Raw genomic sequence first — 19,725 nt, 5'->3', positions numbered from 1 at the left:
ATAAACATCCCTCTGAGGACTGCTTTTGCTGCGTCCCAGAGGTTTTGGATTGTTGTGTTTTCATTTTCATTTGTCTCAAAGTATTTTTTGATTTCCTCTTTGATTTCTTCCATGATCCATTGGTTGTTTAGTAGCATATTGTTTAACCTCCATGTGTTTGCATTTTTTGTAGTTTTTTTCTTGTAGTTTATTTCTAACCTTATAGCATTGTGGTTGGAAAAGATACTTAGTACGATTTCAATTTTCTTAAATTTGCTGAGGCTAGCTTTGTGGGCCAGCATGTGGTCGATTCTGGAGAATGTTCCATGTACACCTGAGAAGAATGTGTATTCTGTTGTTTTCGGATGGAATGCTGCATAGATATCAATTAGGTCCATCTAGTCTAGTGTTTTATTTAGGGGCTGTATTTCCTTATTGATTTTCAGTCTGGATGATCTGTCCATTAATGTAGTTGGGGGTGTTAAAGTCACCCACTATTATTGCATTATTGTTGATTTCTCCTCTTATGTCTATTAACAATTGCCTTATATATTGAGGTGCTCCTGTGTTGAGTGTATATATATTTACAATTGTTATATCCTCTTCTTGGATTGATCCCTTAAGCATTATGTAGTGCCCTTCTTTGTCTCTTGTAACAGTTTTTATTTTAAAATCTGTTTTAACTAATACAAGTATTGCTACTCCAGCTTTCTTCTGGTTTCCGTTTGCATGGAATATCTTTTTCCATCCCCTTATTTTCAACCTGCATATGTCTCTAGCTCTGAAGTGGATCTCTTGTAGACAGCAAGGGGTCTTTTTTTTGTATCCATTCAGCCAGTGTATGTCTTTTGGTTGGAGCATTTAATCCATTTACTTTTAAGGTAATTTTTATTGCTAGGTGTGTTCTTACTGCCATTTTGTTAATTGTTTTGAGTTTGTTTTTGTAGGTCTTTTTTTTTCCTCTTCTTTTTGTTTTCTTTTCTTGTGCTTTGATGAATAGAGAAGTTCCTTTAACATTTGTTGTAAAGCTGGTTTGAAGGTGCTGAATTCTTTTAGCTTTTGTTTATCTGTGAAGCTTTTGATTTCTCCAGCAAGTCTGAATGAGAGCCTCGCTGGGTAGAGTATTCTTAGCTGTTAAGTTTTTCGCTTTCAGCACTTTAAATATATCATGTTACTCCCTTCTGGCCTGAGGGTTTCTGCTGAAAAATCAGCTGATAAACTTATGGGAGTTCCCTTGTAGGTTATTTGTTGCTTTTGTCTTTCTGATTTTAATATTCTTTCCTTATCCTTAATTTTTGTGAGCTTGATTACTATGTGCCTTGGTGTATTCCTCTTTGGGTTGATCCTGTGTGGGACTCTGAGCTTCCTGCACTTGGTGACTGTTTCCTTTCCCAAGTTGGGAAAGTTTTCAGTTAGTATCTCTTCAAAAATTTTCTCAGGTCCTTTCTTTCTTCGCTTTCTGGGACCCCTATAATGCAAATATAAGTGTGCTTCTTATTGTCGCAGAGTTCTCTTAAACTATCCTCATTTCTTTTCATTTTTTTTTCTTTTGTCTGTTCTGCAGTAGTGATTTCCACTAATCTGTCTTCTAGCTCACTAATCTGTTCTGCATGATTTAGTCTATTCATGGTTCTTTCATTTCAGTGTTATTCATTTCAGAATTTTTATTCTTCAACTCTGTTTGGGTATTCTGTATATTTTCCAGTTCTTTGCTAAAAACTTTGCTTTGTGCATCTATACTCCTCCTGAGTTCTCTAAACATCTTCACCCTCATCATTCTAAACTTTCTCAGATAAATTGCCTATCTCCTCATCACCTATTTCTCCTGGGATTTTATCTTGTGCCTTTTCTGGAAGATACTCCTCTGCCACATCTTGTCTGTCTTTCTATTTGTATTTTTAGGTAGGTTAGTTATGTTTCTTGACCTTGGAGAAGTGGCCCTCTGTGGGAGATGTCCTATGTGTCTCAGTAGTACACTCCTCTCACGTCACCCAAGGGCCAGGGTCGAGCTGGTCCCAGTGTAGAGTCTGGCCTATGTTTGTGGATTCCTTCCACAGGCTTTGGGACTATTATTTTCTTGTTTCTGGTATCTGCCCCCTGGTGGATGAGGCTGGACTAGAGGCTTATGTAGGTTTCCTGTCAGGAGGGGTCAATGTCTGCCCATTGATGGGTGAAGCTTGGCCAGACCTCTGGTGTGTAAGGCCCTGTCTAGAGGCTTTTGTAGCTCAGGAAGTCTGCTGATGGATGAGGCTGTGTTCCTACTCAGTATGTTGTTCGGCTTGAAGCTTCACTGCAGGCTGTTGGGTGAGGTTGGGTCTTGGTGATAATGATCCAACCAAGATGTCAGCCTCCAGGAAAGCTCATGCAGATAAACACTCCCAGAATGTCCTTCACCAACTGTTATGTCCCCTGGGTGAGCCGCAGCAGTCCCCTGTCCCCCCAGGAGAGCTTCCAAAATGAGCAGGCAGGTCTGGCCCAGGTTCCTACGAAATCACTGCCTCTGTCCTTGGACATGGTGCACATGAGATCCGGTGCACACTTCGCAAGCAAATGAAGTCTCTGTCTCCCCTAGTCCTATACGGCTCTTGAGGTGAAGCCCCACTGGCCTTCAAAACAAGATGTCCTGTGGTTGCCTCCTCCCACTGCCGAATCCTGGGCCAGGGAGCCTGACGTGGGGTTCAGAGCTCTCACTCCTGTGGGAAGGCCTCTGTGATTTAATTGTTCTTCAGCTTGCGGGTCACCCACCTGGGGGGTATGGGGCCTGACTATATTGTGAGCACGCCCCTCCTACCTTCTTTCTGTGGTTCCCTCTCTGTGTTTCCAGCTGAAGCAGATCTTTTTTGCCAGGCTCCAGTCTCTTTTCCCGATGACTGTTCAGCAGTCAGTTGTGGTTTTGCTGTAGTTGAGAGGAGAGGCGAGCTAGTGGTCCTACTGTTCCACCATCTTGCCTGGAAATCCATCTCAAATTTGCTGATTCTTTCTTCTGCCAATTTACATATATCTATTGAGCCTCTCTAGTGAATTTTTTATTTCAATTACTGTATTTTCCACCTCCAGAATTTTTTTTCATTTTTCAGTTTAATTAGGTAGAATTTATTTACAGTTTGCACATATGCAATATATTGCATGTAAATACACATATACAGTATACTGCATGTATTTTAAAAATGTACATATATGTACTGTTCATTATTTCTAAGAATGTTTAGAGCTTTAGTTTTTTAAACTTACATAGTCCAAAGGAATAAAGCCAACCACAAAATAAGAATTAATTCAAAAAGATATATACACCCCACTATTAACAGCAACATTATTTATAATGGCAAAGATTATCGAAGCATCCTGAGTGCACATCAATAGATGAATGGATAAAGAAGATGCAGCATATATGTGTAATGGAATACAGCTCACCCATAAGAAAGGATATTTTGCCATTTGTGGCCCTTCACAGAACTCTTTTTTTAATTGAAGTATGGTTGATTTATAATTCATTTACAGTATTTAGTTCTTTTTTAAAATTTCTATCTCTTTATTGATATTCTGTTTCATGAGACATTTGTTCTCATACATTTTATTTGTTCTTTAGACATGATTTTTTTGTTTGTTTTTTGGGGGTTTTTTGGTGGTTGTTGTTGTTTTTAGTTCTTTGTGCATATCTGTAATAGCTGATGTAAAATCTTTGTCTGGTAAGTCCAGTGTTTGAGTGTCCTCAAAAAATAGGTTCTGTTGACTCCTTTTTCCCTCCTGTGCATGGGCCTTGCTTTTCTTTGCATGTCTTGTAATGTTTGGTTGAAAACTAGATGTTTTAGATAATGCAATTTGGGAGTTATGGAGCTCAGATCACCCCTACCCCAAGTTTATTGTTGTTGCTGTTTGTTTAGTGACTCTCCTGGACTAAGTCTGTAAAATCTGATATCTTTGTTATATGTGGCCACCAAAGCCTCTGCTTGGCTGACTTAATTGTCAGCTAATGACAGCTTTCCTGGAACCAAAAAGTCTCCCAGCCTTTGTGAAGGGATCCTTGTAAACACAAGTTGGATCATGTCACTCCTCTGCTCGGACCCCTCCCATGGCTCCCATCTCACTCAGAGGAAAAGGTAAAGTCCTGCAGTGGCCTGTGAGGCCCCGTCTGATCTAACCCCCTACTGTCTCCCTCGCACCCTCTGTTCCAGCCATGCTGGGTTGGTCTTTGTGATGATCCCCAAACATGCCAAGCAGTTCTGACCTCAAGGCCTTTGCAGTTGTCAGATGTTCTCATGGTTTACTCCCTTCTCTCCCCCAGGTCTGTATTCATTTGTCACTTCAACATGGGCTTCCCCGTCCACCCCTCTCCCCCTTCCTGTCTTCTCCATCACCCTTCACTGCTTTATTTTCCCCTCAGCTCTTACCACTGTCTGTCATACTCTGTATTGTCTTTCCTTTGTTTATTTATTGTTCCCCTTTCTGGAATGTAAGCTCTTTAAAGGTAGATATTCTTATTTTGTTCACTGCTGTGTCTACAATGAAGAGAAAAATGCTGGATGGCAACTATTTATTAAATAAATGAATGGTGATCTTTGGCATTCTACTCTTAATTTAAGAATGAGGCACTAAATGTGATTGGAAGCTCTTTGTTTGTGGTGGTCTTGCCTACTGGTAGTTTTCACGCTAACTCGTCAGCTAATGACTCCAGGTATACCTCGGAAATGACACAGGTTTGACTCCAGATTACTATAATAAAGTGAATATTGCAATAAAGTGAGTCACACGAATTTTTTGGTTTCCCAGTGCATATAAAAGTTATGTTTACATTATACTGCAGTCTGTTAAGTGTGCAATAACATATCTAAAAAGCAACATATACACCCTAATTTAAAAACACTTTATTGCTAAAAGAGTGCTGACCAGCACCTGACAGCTCAGGTTTGCCACACACCTTCAGTGTGTAAAGAACGCAGTATCTGCGAAGAGCAATAAAATGAGGTCCACGCCTGTGTTAGAGGGTTCCCCAATGTTAGCATCGGGAAGTCTGTCTTTGGGAATCTTTCATTTTCTACAGAGAATCCTCAGTTTCTTTCCAGGAATGTTAGGGGTTTAGAGCGGCAGGAATGGAAGCGCAGCAACATATGCTTGGCTCCTTGCACTCTGGTTGCTGAGAAGGGAGCTAGGGTCACCCCGTTTGATGTGTAGGCTGCCATTTAATTGTGCTAATTTCAGCACCTCCGCTCAAGTCAGCTGTGTGCGTACCCACTCACGTGGAGCAGCTTTCCTTCACTTTCTCCAGAGAATTATCCTCTGGCTTCCTAAGGGGTGGTGGAACGTTAGGTACTCCTCGGCTCTATCATCTCCCCTCTTGTCAGGCCCATCTTCCCAGATACGTGGAGCCTCCCAAGTCCTCTCAAGGCCTCTAAGGGAAGAATCTACTCCCCTCTCTCTGTGTTACTCATCTCTGTTAGCACCCAGCATTTATACCGTGTTAGATCCCTTCACCACTGTATTTTCTCCTTTTGTTATTTTTTTGTCCTTGAAGGCTAATACTTTTTATATTGATTTATTGTCATTTTAATATTCGTGGGAGGGAGAAGAAATAAAAATACGTATGTAGGGTGCCAGTTAAGTGTTCGCTTGGGGTGTCCTGTCTCCCCTAACCCTTTGCGCACAGACACGCCAGGACCTCACGCTTGTTTGTACTCACAAGGTGTTCCGCAGATGAACTGTTGGTTTAATCAGCTGATGGTAAGAAAATGGCATAAACAATCTTTTATTTCCCATTTGGCCTTATTTTATTATCATTTAATTTCAGTGCCTAAACTACTTTTCAAAAACTAAATCAAAATTGAAATCATGGCAGATAATAATTTATAAATATTTTAAAGTGCTGAAATTAAATTGCTCTTTTGCTAATCTGATGTTTAGGAGTGTGAGAACAAAGCGCTACAAGTAGAGTACCTTCAGATGACTCATAATTACTCATGCAGATGCATGTAAACCTGGATATGCAATTAGGCAGCTCATTATGTTGCAAATGCAATTACATGCGTAGATTCATGGCCACTCCCTCGGCTCACCCAGCTGTCTCTCTTGTCTCAGGCTTATGATCAGTTATTATTAAGCCCCAGTTGTCAGAATTTGAAAATACATGCTGGTGCTAGTGGTGCCTTTCAGCTAATAATGGAGGAAAAGTTTGAAAAGAAAATTTTCGTTTGAGTTTATACATTGCAGAGTTGGCAAAACCCCATTTTCCTTCTGGAGAGCAGGCTATCCATTTAGAAAAGTTATCATTAATCATAATAGTAGTTAATGATATTTACAGTATAGTATACCTCCATTGTCTCTGATCTGCAATTCTGAAATCCAAAAAGCCCTGATTTTATTTTTTTTTAATTAAATAACTCATTGGTGGCAAAACCTGACCTGCTTCATTAGGACTCAGACCTGACAAGTAATTACTAGGCTCTTTCTAGTCTTTATTTATCCAAATCACTGGCGTGAATATGTATGGATTTTCGGAGAGTTATTAATATGTTTGATTATGGACCACTGCCCCAGACCCCCTGAAGATTTTACATAAATACAGTCTACATACAGTGTTGCCTTTTGAAAATGCAGAAAATCCTGAATTTCAAATGCTTCTTTGCCTCAATAGTTTCTGATAAAGAGTTAAGGCCTTATGGTAAGAGTAACAGATTTCAAATTAGATGAGTGTTAAATTCTGGTAAGGGGTGGAACTCCCCACCGCTTAGAGCGTGAGCTCTGGGCTCGCACTGCGTTTGTTAATTTTGCTATTCTTATCATTGTTTTTATTACTGTTCTAGTTCCAGAAACTGATATTTATTTTTACATTTAGAATGTCCTGAAAACAATTCTGTAACAAAATAAATAGATCATTTACATGGTAGCTCAGTGGTAAAATTATTTTTTATTTCAACTCCATTGTAGCTTATCTGTTCAGTGGTGTCATTATAACCTAAATAATGTTTAAATTGAGTTTCTAGGATTATAGTGGTATAAGATCACTAAAAAGTAAAATTGATAATTCTTCTAACAAAGCATCTTCCTTATAATTAATAATGAGTAAAATATATATTAATTTTCTATAACATTAAATTCTATTTGGTATGGCAGTTGTTTTACTGAATACAAAATCATAACCCCTTACCATTTTTCAAGGCCTAGTTCAAATGTCTCCTTCAAAGATATATCTTGATCTCCTGCCTCAGCAGATAAAGGGCTCCCCAGAAACATTCTAGAATTTCTCTTCTGTGGCACTAATCACATTATGTTGTACTTGATTGCTTTCTAGACTTTATATTTGACAGTAAGCACTTAGCTTTTAGTAAGTTTTGGAATGAATGAGTGAAGTTGAGGAAATTAAGAATCACTAGTCCTTCACACAAGTGTTGTGTGTGAACTAACGTTTCCCATTTGGTTTCATTCTGCTACCTAATGTTATAGAGTATACTGCGCCTGGAAAATAACAAATGTGAAACTCAAATATGTGATGAATGAAAATTGAAGTAAAATCTGCCTCCTTACATTTAGCGGGTCTGGTTGTATTCTCTGAACTTACAAGAATTCACCATTCTCTTTTCAGTGTTCACTCAGACCCACTTCACACTGTATGCTGTAATGCATTCTGAAAATTGTGTAAAAGAATATTTTTTAAAAATCAGCTTGGGGATCTTACATACTTCTGTGTGTTCTAATATAATTATATATCAGTTAGAGTTTCTCATGCATAAGCCCATTTGGTTCAAAGTTATTGTGGGGAAAAAAAAGTTATTTATTGTGTGTTGATACAGTTCTACCAAATGGAGTAATTAAGAATTTTCTTAGTTTTAAAGGTTTTTAAATTGTTTTTTAAATCATTAGTTTAAAACTCAAGATAACAATTTCATATTTAATTACCATTTTATATTATCAGTGATTTTCATTTTGATAGTAGGAAATATTCAGTAGCGTTAAAAGTAAATAGGATACATTATAGCATTTATACTGAATTAGTACAATTTGGTTCTTTGTCTCTAATAGTACTTTGTTGTTATTTTAATCCCCCTTGATCTGTTAAAAACCATCCATCCAGTAATCCTCCATACTTATTTTTGCCTTAGCACAACTTTGTGATGTGGCATAGTGGTTTTTCAAAAGTCAAATGGGGGCAAGGGTACCCTGCTCTATCAGCCCCCTAAGAATTTTAATATTCATTGTCTTTCCTCCCCACTCTTAGTCATATTTGTCCATTACCAGAAAATATGAGAATTTTGAATTTTTAAATTAAGCAAATATAATTAGCATCTTAAAGGTAGATTGTAATCATAGAGGCAGATGACCTTGGGTACGTGGCATGTATTTTCATGTACTTGAAACTTGGTTCTTCTGCCTAAACGGATTAGAGCAAGTAGATACTTGGCTGCATTTGAGTCAAGGCTTTCCTATAGCATGCTGATAAAGATTCTTTCCTGTTTTGGAGGATGGAGTATTTCCATTTAGATTGATTGATATGATTGTCATTAAAGTTGCTGAGGGACTCACAGTATTCCTTGATAGCAGTTTGATGAGTCAGATATCCAATTCCTTACGTTTACTGGTGTGTGATTTTAGGAAATTCTTATGCATAAAAAGTGGAAGATCATTAACAAACAGTAAAAGTTTAAAACAGATCAGTCTTCATCAAGTTTCTGAAATAAAACTCTTATGGTGCATAAAAATGTAGACAATCAAGCGGTGAGTTTTTACTGCAGTATAGTATGTAGCAGTATAATGACAATACAGAAAACCTAGAAAGTTTTGATGTAGTAGTAATAGTATACCAGTTGTTTAAAAACATGTTGTCTTCAAGTTGTAAAGCCTGAATGTAAGAATAAATTAATATATTTTAAGTATTAGTTGAAAGAGGAATGTATTTATGAATAGAGACAGCAAAGAATTTTTACACAGTAGTTAGTGTTGTGGTCCTTATAGGAATATCAGAACTTTGCACATGGTTGACCCTTCCTTATTGGTTAAGCTGACCACTGTTTTGAAACTTAATGGTGGACCTTTGAGAAAAGCTCTAATGTGGATAAAACCTGCAGTTAATACCAGTTAAATCAGTAATTTCAACTTTGTTATGGTTATTCTGATATTTTTTTCTCTGAATAGGAAGTAGGGAAATGTGATTAATAAAATCAGCCCATTAGATTTAATTTTGTTTTTGATGGAAATATTTCCTCCTATAAAATTTAATGGCCATGAATTTGATTGCAGAGATTGTTTACCATAATCAGACCTGTCCCTGGAGAGGCAATTTAAAACAATTCCGTTAGAATCCAGATAACTAATCAAAAAGGATGTTGTGGAACATTATAAAAAAGGTCTATGTGAAAGTAAGATCTGGTCTGATATTATGATATTCCTACCCCTCACCCCCCAAGAAAAGTCAGTAAACACAGTGTAATAATCTTTCCTTTGTCTTTGAAGCCCATGTTTAAGACTGATGTAAGCTTTAAAGGTGGAACTACTTTATTATGAGGCCCTTTGGTAACCAGTGCTCCCTTGTATAAAAGGCAAAATAAATCTGACTTTCATCAAAAAGTGTTCTTATATCCAGTAGTTTTATGGTGAGGTATTTGAGTGTTTTTATCTGAATAAGGACAGTTAGAGAATTCAAAAAATACTTTCACCAAACAGGACCCTTTGAGTCTTAATAGTTTGTGCAATGAAATTCATGAATGTATTCATATGTGCTTTATATGTGAATGGATTTATTTATGAAACATTTATTGAACACCTACTACTTGGCAGGGAATGTTCTATGTACTAGAAATTAAGCACTTAAAACAGATGAAGCTTAAACCCTCCCAGGAGGACAGTATCTTGGATCTTACATTCTAGAAAAGTGCTAGTAGTGTATTTTCCTCCTCTCTAAAAGAGGAGAAGGTGGCTGTCCTCGGTTGTATGCCAGTATATGATAGAGCTTTGCTTTTGCAGATTTATGACTGACAGGAAGCAGATACCCTTGTAGTTGCAGGTGCCTAAACTCTGACTCTCAGAGGATGCCCCATGGTTTTCCTAGCTTGCTCATGTGTTCATTCCAACCTGAAGTCCTTTCAGATATACTTACTGGGTACCCCAGCAGAGCCTGTTTCATCCAGCCCTCACCCGTCTCCCCCATGGACTCAGCACAATCTCAGTTCATTGCTTTAAATGCCTGAGCGTGTATGCGCACGCATAACGTCTGCTCAGCTAGGTTTTTAACACCTGGGGGGAGAAGAGAATGGTCGGGGACTTTGGTTTAGTGCAATGCTTTGTATGTAGGAGCAATTAATATCAGTATTTGTTGACTTCAAGCTACTGTCCTAAAATTGCTTAAGATAATAGCAATTTCTTTAAAGTGGTCTACACTGAATTTTTTCAATGCCTTGCATTTCTTGAAGGTTTGTCTTTGATGGTCATTTCTGTTTTTAAAAATTGTATAGATTATACTATTAAGAAACTTCTTGATGGGACTTTTTAATGCTCATTAAGAGTTGTTTTTCGTGTTTATGAGCCCCATAGCCTTTGGTGGGAGTGGCGGGGTCACCTTCTCTAATCAGGCAAAGTAATATAACTAAATTCGAGTGGCACTATCTAACATCTACTTTTTTTCTTTTTAATGATTGAAGAGGGTATTAGGGTCTGTGTTTCTTTGTTATAACTCTCTTTTGCCTACCTTTCCTTCTCCAAAAAGGTTAAGCTAGATTTAATAATTTCCCTTACGAGTTTTGGGGTTTTTTTTCCTGTATAATTGATTACTATCAAAATACATAGGCAAGCAGTCAGTGGAAGTTCCATTTTGTAAGAGCCCAGTGCTCTCGCTTCTGAATGCCTCCCCTACGAGAGAGGATTTCAGTATTGTGGCTTTCCCACTGAGTGTTCCTTCCTTTGGGATATGCATTGACCTCAGTGGGCAAGGCATCTGCTGGGAAAGATTTATATCAAGGTCAAAAAAGCAAAAAGCAGTCACAGTATTTTATGGAACTAATTGAATTTCAAATTGAAGTATTCATATTTTATTACGTGGTTATAAATTCTATTCAACCCTTTGTTCCTCAACCTTTCACTGGGACTAATTGTGGATCCTTGCAACCCATTTTAGATTAAATCTGAAGAATTCTATATACAGAAATTTAATTTTGAATGAATTAAGTGAAGTGGACCATATAAGATAAAATGTAATGATCAGGTAGTTAGTTGATAACCCTTAAATTTTACATTTTACACTTTTGTTTGTCTTGAGTGGCAAACTTTAAAAATCTGGTATACCAAGTATGCTTTTGGGGATGCTAGTACTGTTTTGAGTGAAAGAGATGATAGAAATATGGATGAATATTATTATTAGTACCTGAATTACTTGTATTTTCATAGTTCTTATGTAAGAATATTCACTGATATCATTGTATCCCAACCTGAGATTTTATTCCCTAATAAGCCTAAGTTCTTCCTACTTGGTTTATTCTCTTTCATTGTAGACTTGATTATGCACATTGCAGTTGTTTTTCAGCACTTGTGATAGAATCCAGGGTTTTAAAATTATATTTAAGGAAATTCGGTTGTAAAATAACGAGCTCCTAGTTGACATGGTGAGAGTGTACGTTTGCTAACCTTTTAATCTGCAGGTTTTAGGTCCTGCTCCCAGGTGGTGTTCCTTCTTAGACAACCTGACAGAAGAACTAGAAGAGAATCCAGAAAGCACAGTTTATGATGATTACAAATTTGTCACCAAGAAAGACCTTGAAAATTTAGGTAAAAAAAAAAAATTATGAAATGTTTATTAACTTATTTCTACTTGGTTTTTTTTTTTTTTTCAGTTTTGAACATTAGAAATGATGGAGTCACACTTGTCTGATATTCCAAATCTTCTCTTTCTGACAAATCAGATATTAAACATAGTATGTATCGTCAAGTTTATAATCTATGCTTAGAAAAGATTCAGATAAATTCAGTTTACTGAAGCTTTTTGTATCTTAAGTGAGGAATAATTTTTTTAACCTACTACCTATGTATAGGAAAAACATCAGTCAAGGAAGCAGCGATTTTTTTTTTCAAGTATTATCTGAATATAATAAGATTTTGAGAAATTTCAGAAACTGCAAGTAAATGATTTTTGGCTCCCTTCTAGGTTTGCTTATTGAGAGATCTAATCCAAAACTTAGAACCCGTAGGTTGAATTCTCAAATACAGAGAACCTTAACAGTGAGCTAGGTTTAAAGAATACAGACAAAGAAATGTTTCTTAATAACCACCAACACTTAAATAGGGCTTACATGCGCTGGGCAATATTCTGAATGTTTTACATACAACTCATTTAATCCTCCAGCTATGGAGTGGATGTTATTATGATTTCATTTTAGAGGTAAGGAAATTGAGGCACAGAAGGATTAAAAGTATCTTGCGAAAATCTTCAGTGGTAGTAAATGTGAAGGTTAGAATTTAAACCTAGAGTCTGTGTTCTTAACTTGAGCCATACTGACCCCTCTGAAGAACAGATTTATCTTAGTTGACTAGTCCTAGTTTGTAGGATAATGAGAACAGATTTTACCAATCTTGTTCTATCGTTGGGAAGAGGCTACTTAGCAAATTGTTGAGAATGGGAAGACTTAGAGGAGCCATTCTCCACAAGTCTAGGCAACTTAGTTGTCTTTCGAACAAATAGATGTACAGCAGCAGCTGAATGGTTAAAAAATAGAATCATGTAACAGATTAATAGAGAGATTCTCAAACTTTATCTTTAACCTATATCTTACAGCACAGTTAATCCAGGCAGAATTATTTTCTACCATTTAACCACCAAAATAATCCTTTAAATTTTAATGTGTTTTGAAAGACAAGAGTTGTATTTAGCCTTTAAAAAAACGACTTGTGAGTGAAATAGGTTTTCCTACTGAAGTGGCTGCTTAAATGTCTGCAATGTGATTTTTGCGGTAGGTTTGTCACACTCACCTACGTTCTCAAATTGGAGAATAAAAAGTCATTGCTATTTTGTGGATTTTTAAAAACTACTGTGTTTAGTGTATTTTCGGTGCTTTTTCAGTCTCTTTACTTTGTTTACTTTGGGTGAGGAAGGCAGTTATAAAGATAAAAAATGATAAAATACATTCATACTGCCTAATTTTAAAACTATGGAAATAGATATAGTATTCAACAAAGTAGTTATACTAGAAATTATTTTTAGGTAAATTAATATCTTTTAATTTTCAATGAGCCATTAGTTATTTTTCAACAGATTTTACCATCATATATAGAACCTTTAAATAACTTATGTGAAAGTAAAAATTAGGCCAAATAATTTCCCTTATTTCTTATGATTATAGCATTGAGTACTTGCAAGTTCTGACTTTCCCCAACTGTGCCCTTTAGCAGATCCTATAGCATGGTTTCGTGGACTGCTGCTTCTGTAAGAAGTGCTGGATGGGTAGCACCGTGGCTGATGTCATGGGTGTCAGAGAGAGGCTGACCTGGGTTTGCATCCGTCCTCTCCCACTGTATCTGTATGCCTTGGCCAGGTTTCTTAAGCTCATTATGCCTTGGTTTCCTCATATATAAAATGGCAATAATAATAGTTCTTACCCATAGGGTTGCCTGGAGAATGAATCAGATAATGCCTGAGAAGTACTCAGCACAGTATCTACACGTAATACATGGATGTTACCTATTACTTTAAGAGATTTGTGGCAAATAAGTTTGAGAAATGCTATGTTAAGCAAAGTTAAATCAGTTTCTTTACTTATGGACTTCTTTGAGCCTTCACTGTCACCCGACACTATAAACCTCTGGGAGGGGGAGGAAAGTATGAAACGTTTCCCAGACTTAATTGATCATAGAGCCTCTGCCTCCTCAAAGATGTCTTAGTGTTCTGTGCAGCCAATGATGAGAAAAGCTACCTGTCAGAGTCTCTGTTTAAAATTGTTTTAACGTGAAAACCTGCTGGTTTTTATTTATGACCTAACTTGGAATAATTCTGGGCCATGAAAATAAGTTTATATACTTGATAGAGGAAACACAAATTATAAATACCTGTGCAGGCACCTAAACACAGATCGCTATGCATTTGGACATTTCATTAAGGTTCAGCTCCCCCGCCCCTACCTCCCAACCCCGGCTTTAAGTTTCTACTTTGAAAATCCAAACCCTGTAGTTTTACTTATTAATGTTTCTATTAAAATTTTTTTTATTTTGGGGGGAGGGGGGAAGTAATTAGGTTTATTTATTTATTAATTTTTAGAGGAGGTACTGGGGATTGAACCCAGGATCTTGTGCATGCTGAGCATGCACTCTACCACTTGAGCTATACTCTTCCCCAAAACCCTGTACTTTTATTAACCTAACAAATTCTTAAGAAAGTATTTTTCTGACCAAGTCTTGTAATTACTTTTTGAGATTATCCTAATTTTTGCCTTTTGATGTTGTTCTATAATGTATACTGTTTTGTGCATCTTTGTGATTTTGCCTAGTACATGATTTTTAGGTCTGGAGGGATGTTGATTTCAAAAATGTGGGAATCAGGGTAATATTTTCCTTGGAAACATAATCACTTCGTGTTATACCAACTAAAGCTGCTGTTCATGTGAGTATATCACAGGTGGTCTTATTTTGAAGATGAATATTCTCATAACCTTTCTCTGTAAATATTTGCAATTTATAATTTCTGACATAAGCAGAGCTTTCTTATGTGATATGACCACCACTAATTGTGAATGAAATCTGCTTAATCTTGGACACCCTATGAAAGGTATTGTTTAAAACCAGGCTCCCAAACACTGATTAGCAGTGAATTTTTCATTTATCCACAATGAAGTATGTGTGTATATAGTATTTATTTTGATACAGACTTGCCAACTGTTCTTTCTTGAGAAAAAACATGCCCTTTCTACACTGTTGTTGTGACAGTGTTCTTTGGTTCTGGAAGTTACGGGTGATCACAATGGTCTTCCCTCACTGCCATCACTGTCCCTCCTTGGCAGTATAAAAGTTGACAACTCAGTGTTGATCCAGTATTATTTTTAAAATTTAACTGGTTTGTGGAATCCAAAAATCTTGAGAACCACTGGTATAGGGAGCTCCCCACCTTTTTTTTTTTTAACCAGTCTGTCATAGTTCATAAGGACACTTCCATTATTTTTATGCTTAGTGTTGATATTAAAAATAAGATGATATTGCTGAAGTAGGTTAAAATTTTCTTCACAGTTATTGAAGATTAATAATTCTAATCCTTAAATTTTTAGTCAGAAGTGAAATTATAGTCAAATTGTCCATGAAAAATTGTTGAACTTTAATTGAGATTTCACAAGGGCCTGCCCTCTCCTGATTAACTTTTCCCAGGGCTCACACATCTCATCGGATCACCTTTTCTCCGGGCGTATATGCATGGATTTTTCATGGACATAAGACTCTATCACAAGGTAAATACAGAACTGCAGTCGTTTAGGTGACTCAGGAGCAGTCTATAGCCATTTCTTTTTCTACTTACTTGCATTTTAGTAAAACATACCTAAGATTCGTAATAAGCATAAGACTCTATCACAAGGTAAATACAGAACTGCAGTCGTTTAGGTGACTCAGGAGCAGTCTATAGCCATTTCTTTTCTACTTACTTGCATTTTAGTAAAACATACCTAAGATTTGTAATAAGAAATCTGTCTATTCTTTGGCTTAATATTCATGGTGTATATGAAACACGCTGCTAAATACAATTCCCTTATTTTTAATTTTTTTCACTTTGTAAAGGTGAAATTGATGGTAAATCCATTTGCTTATGAAGAATATAGGAAAGATAAGATTCGACAGAAGATAGAAGAAACACGTGCACAGAGAGTCCAATTAAAGGTAAATCTTGACTCATTGTCGAATTTACTGGAGAAGAGCACTTCGTTTTCATTTTGTTTATTATTCAAAGAAAGCTGCCGTCCATTTCTTAGTTTCTCCGTCCTTAGTTTACATCTTTTATTAATATTTTTGGTATATTTTATTTGTTGTGAGGGTGGATACTCTACAGTTGTATCATTGTGGACTCTGTGCTAATGTCATTGTCGAAAATAATGCCAGGTTAACTGATACAGTCAGCTCTACAAAGAAAATCTGATGCTGTTTTCAAATAAGTTTAGATTTTGGAGTTTTGTGGCTTTGCTAATCCCATTTCTTACTGATACTTGCCCACATCTTAGGCTCGCTGCTTGGATCATGGGAAGACGTCATTAGACTATGTCAGGGTCCAGACAAGAGTCAGACCACACTAGTTCTATTAATAGAGGAATTTAATGTAAAGAATTGTTGCCAGGTATTAGAGACTGAAAGGGTGGAGACACTGAGGTATTGATAAGAGAGGCAGCGGCCGGGGCAGCCGGAAGGAGGCAGCCTGCGGAGCAGAGTCCAGACTCCGAGGAGGACGAACAGCTGGCAGTGGGGTCCTCCAGGTGGAAGGAGGCTGTTCCTGGGCGAGTGGGAAACCGCAGACTGGGCTTTCCCTCTGCTGGGGCCACCTGTTGTCACCGAGGCAGAGAACTGTCGACGTGGGACGTCAGCCCAGCAGCATGCGGACGGGAAAGGGCAGACCCATCTCCTTCTCCTGCTTCCAGTTTTGATTAAGATTAACTACCATGAAATACAGTCACTTCTAACTGAGCATCGGTTAGAACACATACACCCACACTCATGCTTTCAGTACAAAAGACTTGTGACAGGTTTTTCCTTTTTCCAGATTATTTGTTAAGTTTTTAAAAGTGGTGAATGTGTGTGTGTTGGCCAGGGTAGACTGGGACTTGGAGGACTTTTGTTCCTGCTCTTTACTTTAACCTTTAAAGCTGAATTACAGGTGTTTCAGTACAGCTTTTTTTTTCCTCTACTAGAAATTGCCAAAAGTGAACAAAGAGCTGGCACTTAAATTAATTGAGGAAGAGGAGGAGAAGCAAAAATCTACATGGAAAAAGAAAGTTAAGGTAAGATCATAAGCCAGAGAAAATGTTGATCGTTTCTTGATATTTTTTGGATAATGACTTGTATCTTTTTTCTTTTCACTTTAAAATGCATTTAGTTTTCTTTCTTTCTTTCTTCCTTTCTTGCTTGCTTGCTTGATTGCTTGAAAGATAGTATATGCTCAATATGGGAAGTTTGTAAAATAAAAAAGAATATAGTCACTCATACAATTCTGCCAGGGAAAGGCATCATTAATATGTTAGTGAATTTCCTTCCTGTCTTTTTCTGGTTTGTTTTTATTCATTTATTTTTATTAAAGTATAGTTGATTTACAATGTTGTGTTATTTTCTAGTGTACAGCAGAGTGATTCAGATATATATGTGTATGTGTATTTTTTTCTTTCTCAGATTCCTTCCCATCCTTTCTGCCTTATTTCTCTTAAAATTATAAACTCTGATAGCAAGATACTATTGTATCATATTGTATATATAAATATTTATCCTAGTTCTATAAAACAACACAAGTGGCTTCCCATTTTATTAAAAATTCTTATAAATATTTTTGAGAGCTTCATATTCTATCTTGTGGATGTATTTTAAATTGTTTTTTTTTTCTGTTAAATATTTAGATTGTTTATTACTTATTGTCAAACTAGGTTTGTTTATAACTTTGGAAGTGACCAGTTTTCATTTAGACCTGGGACTATCGGGAATGTGCACTCTTACAAATAACCGCTGTCTGCCCTCCTTTACTGCTGTGGAATAGACCAAGATCAGTCATATAACCTCCATAAAGGTGACGCTGATGTTGTCAAGACAGGAGGAGATTTTTCTTATTTTCCCAAATACGTGAGGGCTTCCTCATTCCTCCCCAGTGCTGCTTGGATCAGGCAGACAGATGGCCAGGCTGGGCTCCTCTCTGGAATGAGCTGTAGAGATCGGCTCTCTCCTGAGAGCCTGCAGGACCTGCCCGGGTACATGGCCCAACCTGGTACCTGGGCCAGCGGTGTGGCGCTCCCAGGAGGCTTTGTGTGCTTGCTTATGCTTTCTCTGTTCTCTCTCTAGTTTTTAACCAGGTAAGTGAACGGGAGATAAGTGAGCTCTTCGTGTGTTTATTTTTGTACCAGTCTCCCCCACCACGGCAGGGGACTGCAGCTGAAGGGTCTTGTGTCTGGCCCCCTTACTAACTAGTTATGTCGTCGTGGGCGACCCTCAGCTTCACTGGGTCATAGCGTTTTCTTCTGTCAAGATGCCGTGATAGGAGCAGGGAGAGGCATTCTTGGTGCTGAGCTTTCTCAGTGGGTTCACACTCCCTGCTCCCTGTGTCATCCTCTGCTTCCTCAGCCTTTTGCATCTTCTCATCATGCTCTGTTATGTCTTCTTAATGTATTGTTTAACTCTTGGAAAAGCCTTCCTTACGTAAATACACGAGTAAATACATAGATGGCTTTTACGTTTCCATTTTTATTACGTGAGTAGTATGACAGTATTGAGACAATTACTTAAGCTTGTTATTATATAAATTTACATATCTATGTGCTATGGCTGTGCACCTTCTAATTTACATCAATGTGTTAAATGTATGTATATACTAAATGTATATATGTATATTTTTTTTCTTAAAATGTTTCAAATGTAAGTGCTTCCAGCTACCGTGACTTTCTCCTCAGAGTATTCACATTGATTTTCTCGTTAGCCTAGCCTGAGGAGGATTAGAGAGGTAACCTTTCAGCTTCGTAATGTCATTCTGCAAGTGTAATGAAAGTGATCTTTGGATCATGCCTTCCAGCTTCAGGAGGAAGAGAGAGGAGCTGATTTGGGCTGCAGATGTACTCAGGCCTGTCTGTGTTTTATGCTTATGAGTCTTTATTACATTTAATGTTACAGAGAGTAGGACACTTAAATTAAAATTTAATTTTGATCGTGTGTGCAGCGTGGTATACACACTTCAGGAGCCTTTTTAAAAGATCTTACATGATTATGAAGATGTGGGGAAAGCCCCCTTTCCTCACCATCCCCTCTTTGTTGCACAGACTTCTCTTGAGGTTAAGGGTGGCCAGAGATGTAGACCACTGGTGGTCCGTGCTGCACGGTGGTGCAGGATGGTGAAAACGACCACGAGAGCTGAAACCGTGCTCAGTGATCTGCAGGGTCAAAGGGAAAATCATGGTTGTCTGTACCTTTTAAACAGTTTTGGTCAGAACATTAATAGGGTCATCCGGTAAGGAACCGCCAGACGTGCACTGCTTCTGCTGCAAGTGCAAGAAGGAGGAGCCCTAGAAACCCTCATCTCCCCCCTGTCCGGCACCCTCATCTCCCCCCTGTCCGGCACCCTCATCTCCCCCTGTCCGGCACCCTCATCTCCCCCTGTCCAGCAGTCGTTTCCCCTCAGCTGTTGGAAGCTGGAAGCATGGTGTTTGTGGCTGTGTAAACTAAAGAATCCTGCTAGAAAGTCATGTTTGTAAAACGTGCTCCTGGTTTGCTTTCTAGAGGCTTGCTGACCCAAATCAGACCCCTTTATCAGAGCTCAGTTTCTTTCCAGAAATACTTAAATATAGTCATCAAAAAATCTGATGCTGTTATTAGACAGTTTGTATGATTTTTTATTTAACAGTTTTATCTAATTAAAATGACCTTAAAAACCATTCATGAATTAAGGAAAGAATCCTTCACTATAATTGTAAAGAATACTTGAAAGAATTGTTAAATCCATCAGCAATTCATTAGTCTTGCCTTTGAACTCAGCTCTTCAAACCCTCAAGAGCTTTAATAGCTCTGATAACTCCTGATTTGAAAGTCTGTGTGGTGCAGTTATGATCTGCTTTGGCTCCAACTGAA

The 19,725-nt window shown here is 37.6% G+C and overlaps 1 protein-coding gene across 1 annotated transcript in view; it reads left to right on the top strand.

Moving 5' to 3' along the window:
• Positions 1–19,725, top strand: part of NOL10 (nucleolar protein 10) — an 85,948-nt gene that overhangs the window by 47,081 nt on the left and 19,142 nt on the right. Inside the window, exons 14-17 of the mRNA XM_010964022.3 lie at positions 11,595–11,721; positions 15,298–15,377; positions 15,703–15,801; positions 16,821–16,910. Coding sequence (XP_010962324.2) covers positions 11,595–11,721; positions 15,298–15,377; positions 15,703–15,801; positions 16,821–16,910 — 396 coding nt within the window. The remainder of the gene's footprint in view (positions 1–11,594; positions 11,722–15,297; positions 15,378–15,702; positions 15,802–16,820; positions 16,911–19,725) is intronic.

Source organism: Camelus bactrianus, chromosome 15 (assembly GCF_048773025.1).
Source record: "Camelus bactrianus isolate YW-2024 breed Bactrian camel chromosome 15, ASM4877302v1, whole genome shotgun sequence".
Taxonomy (NCBI): Eukaryota; Metazoa; Chordata; class Mammalia; order Artiodactyla; family Camelidae; genus Camelus; species Camelus bactrianus.
This window is presented reverse-complemented; position numbering and strand designations above follow the sequence as displayed.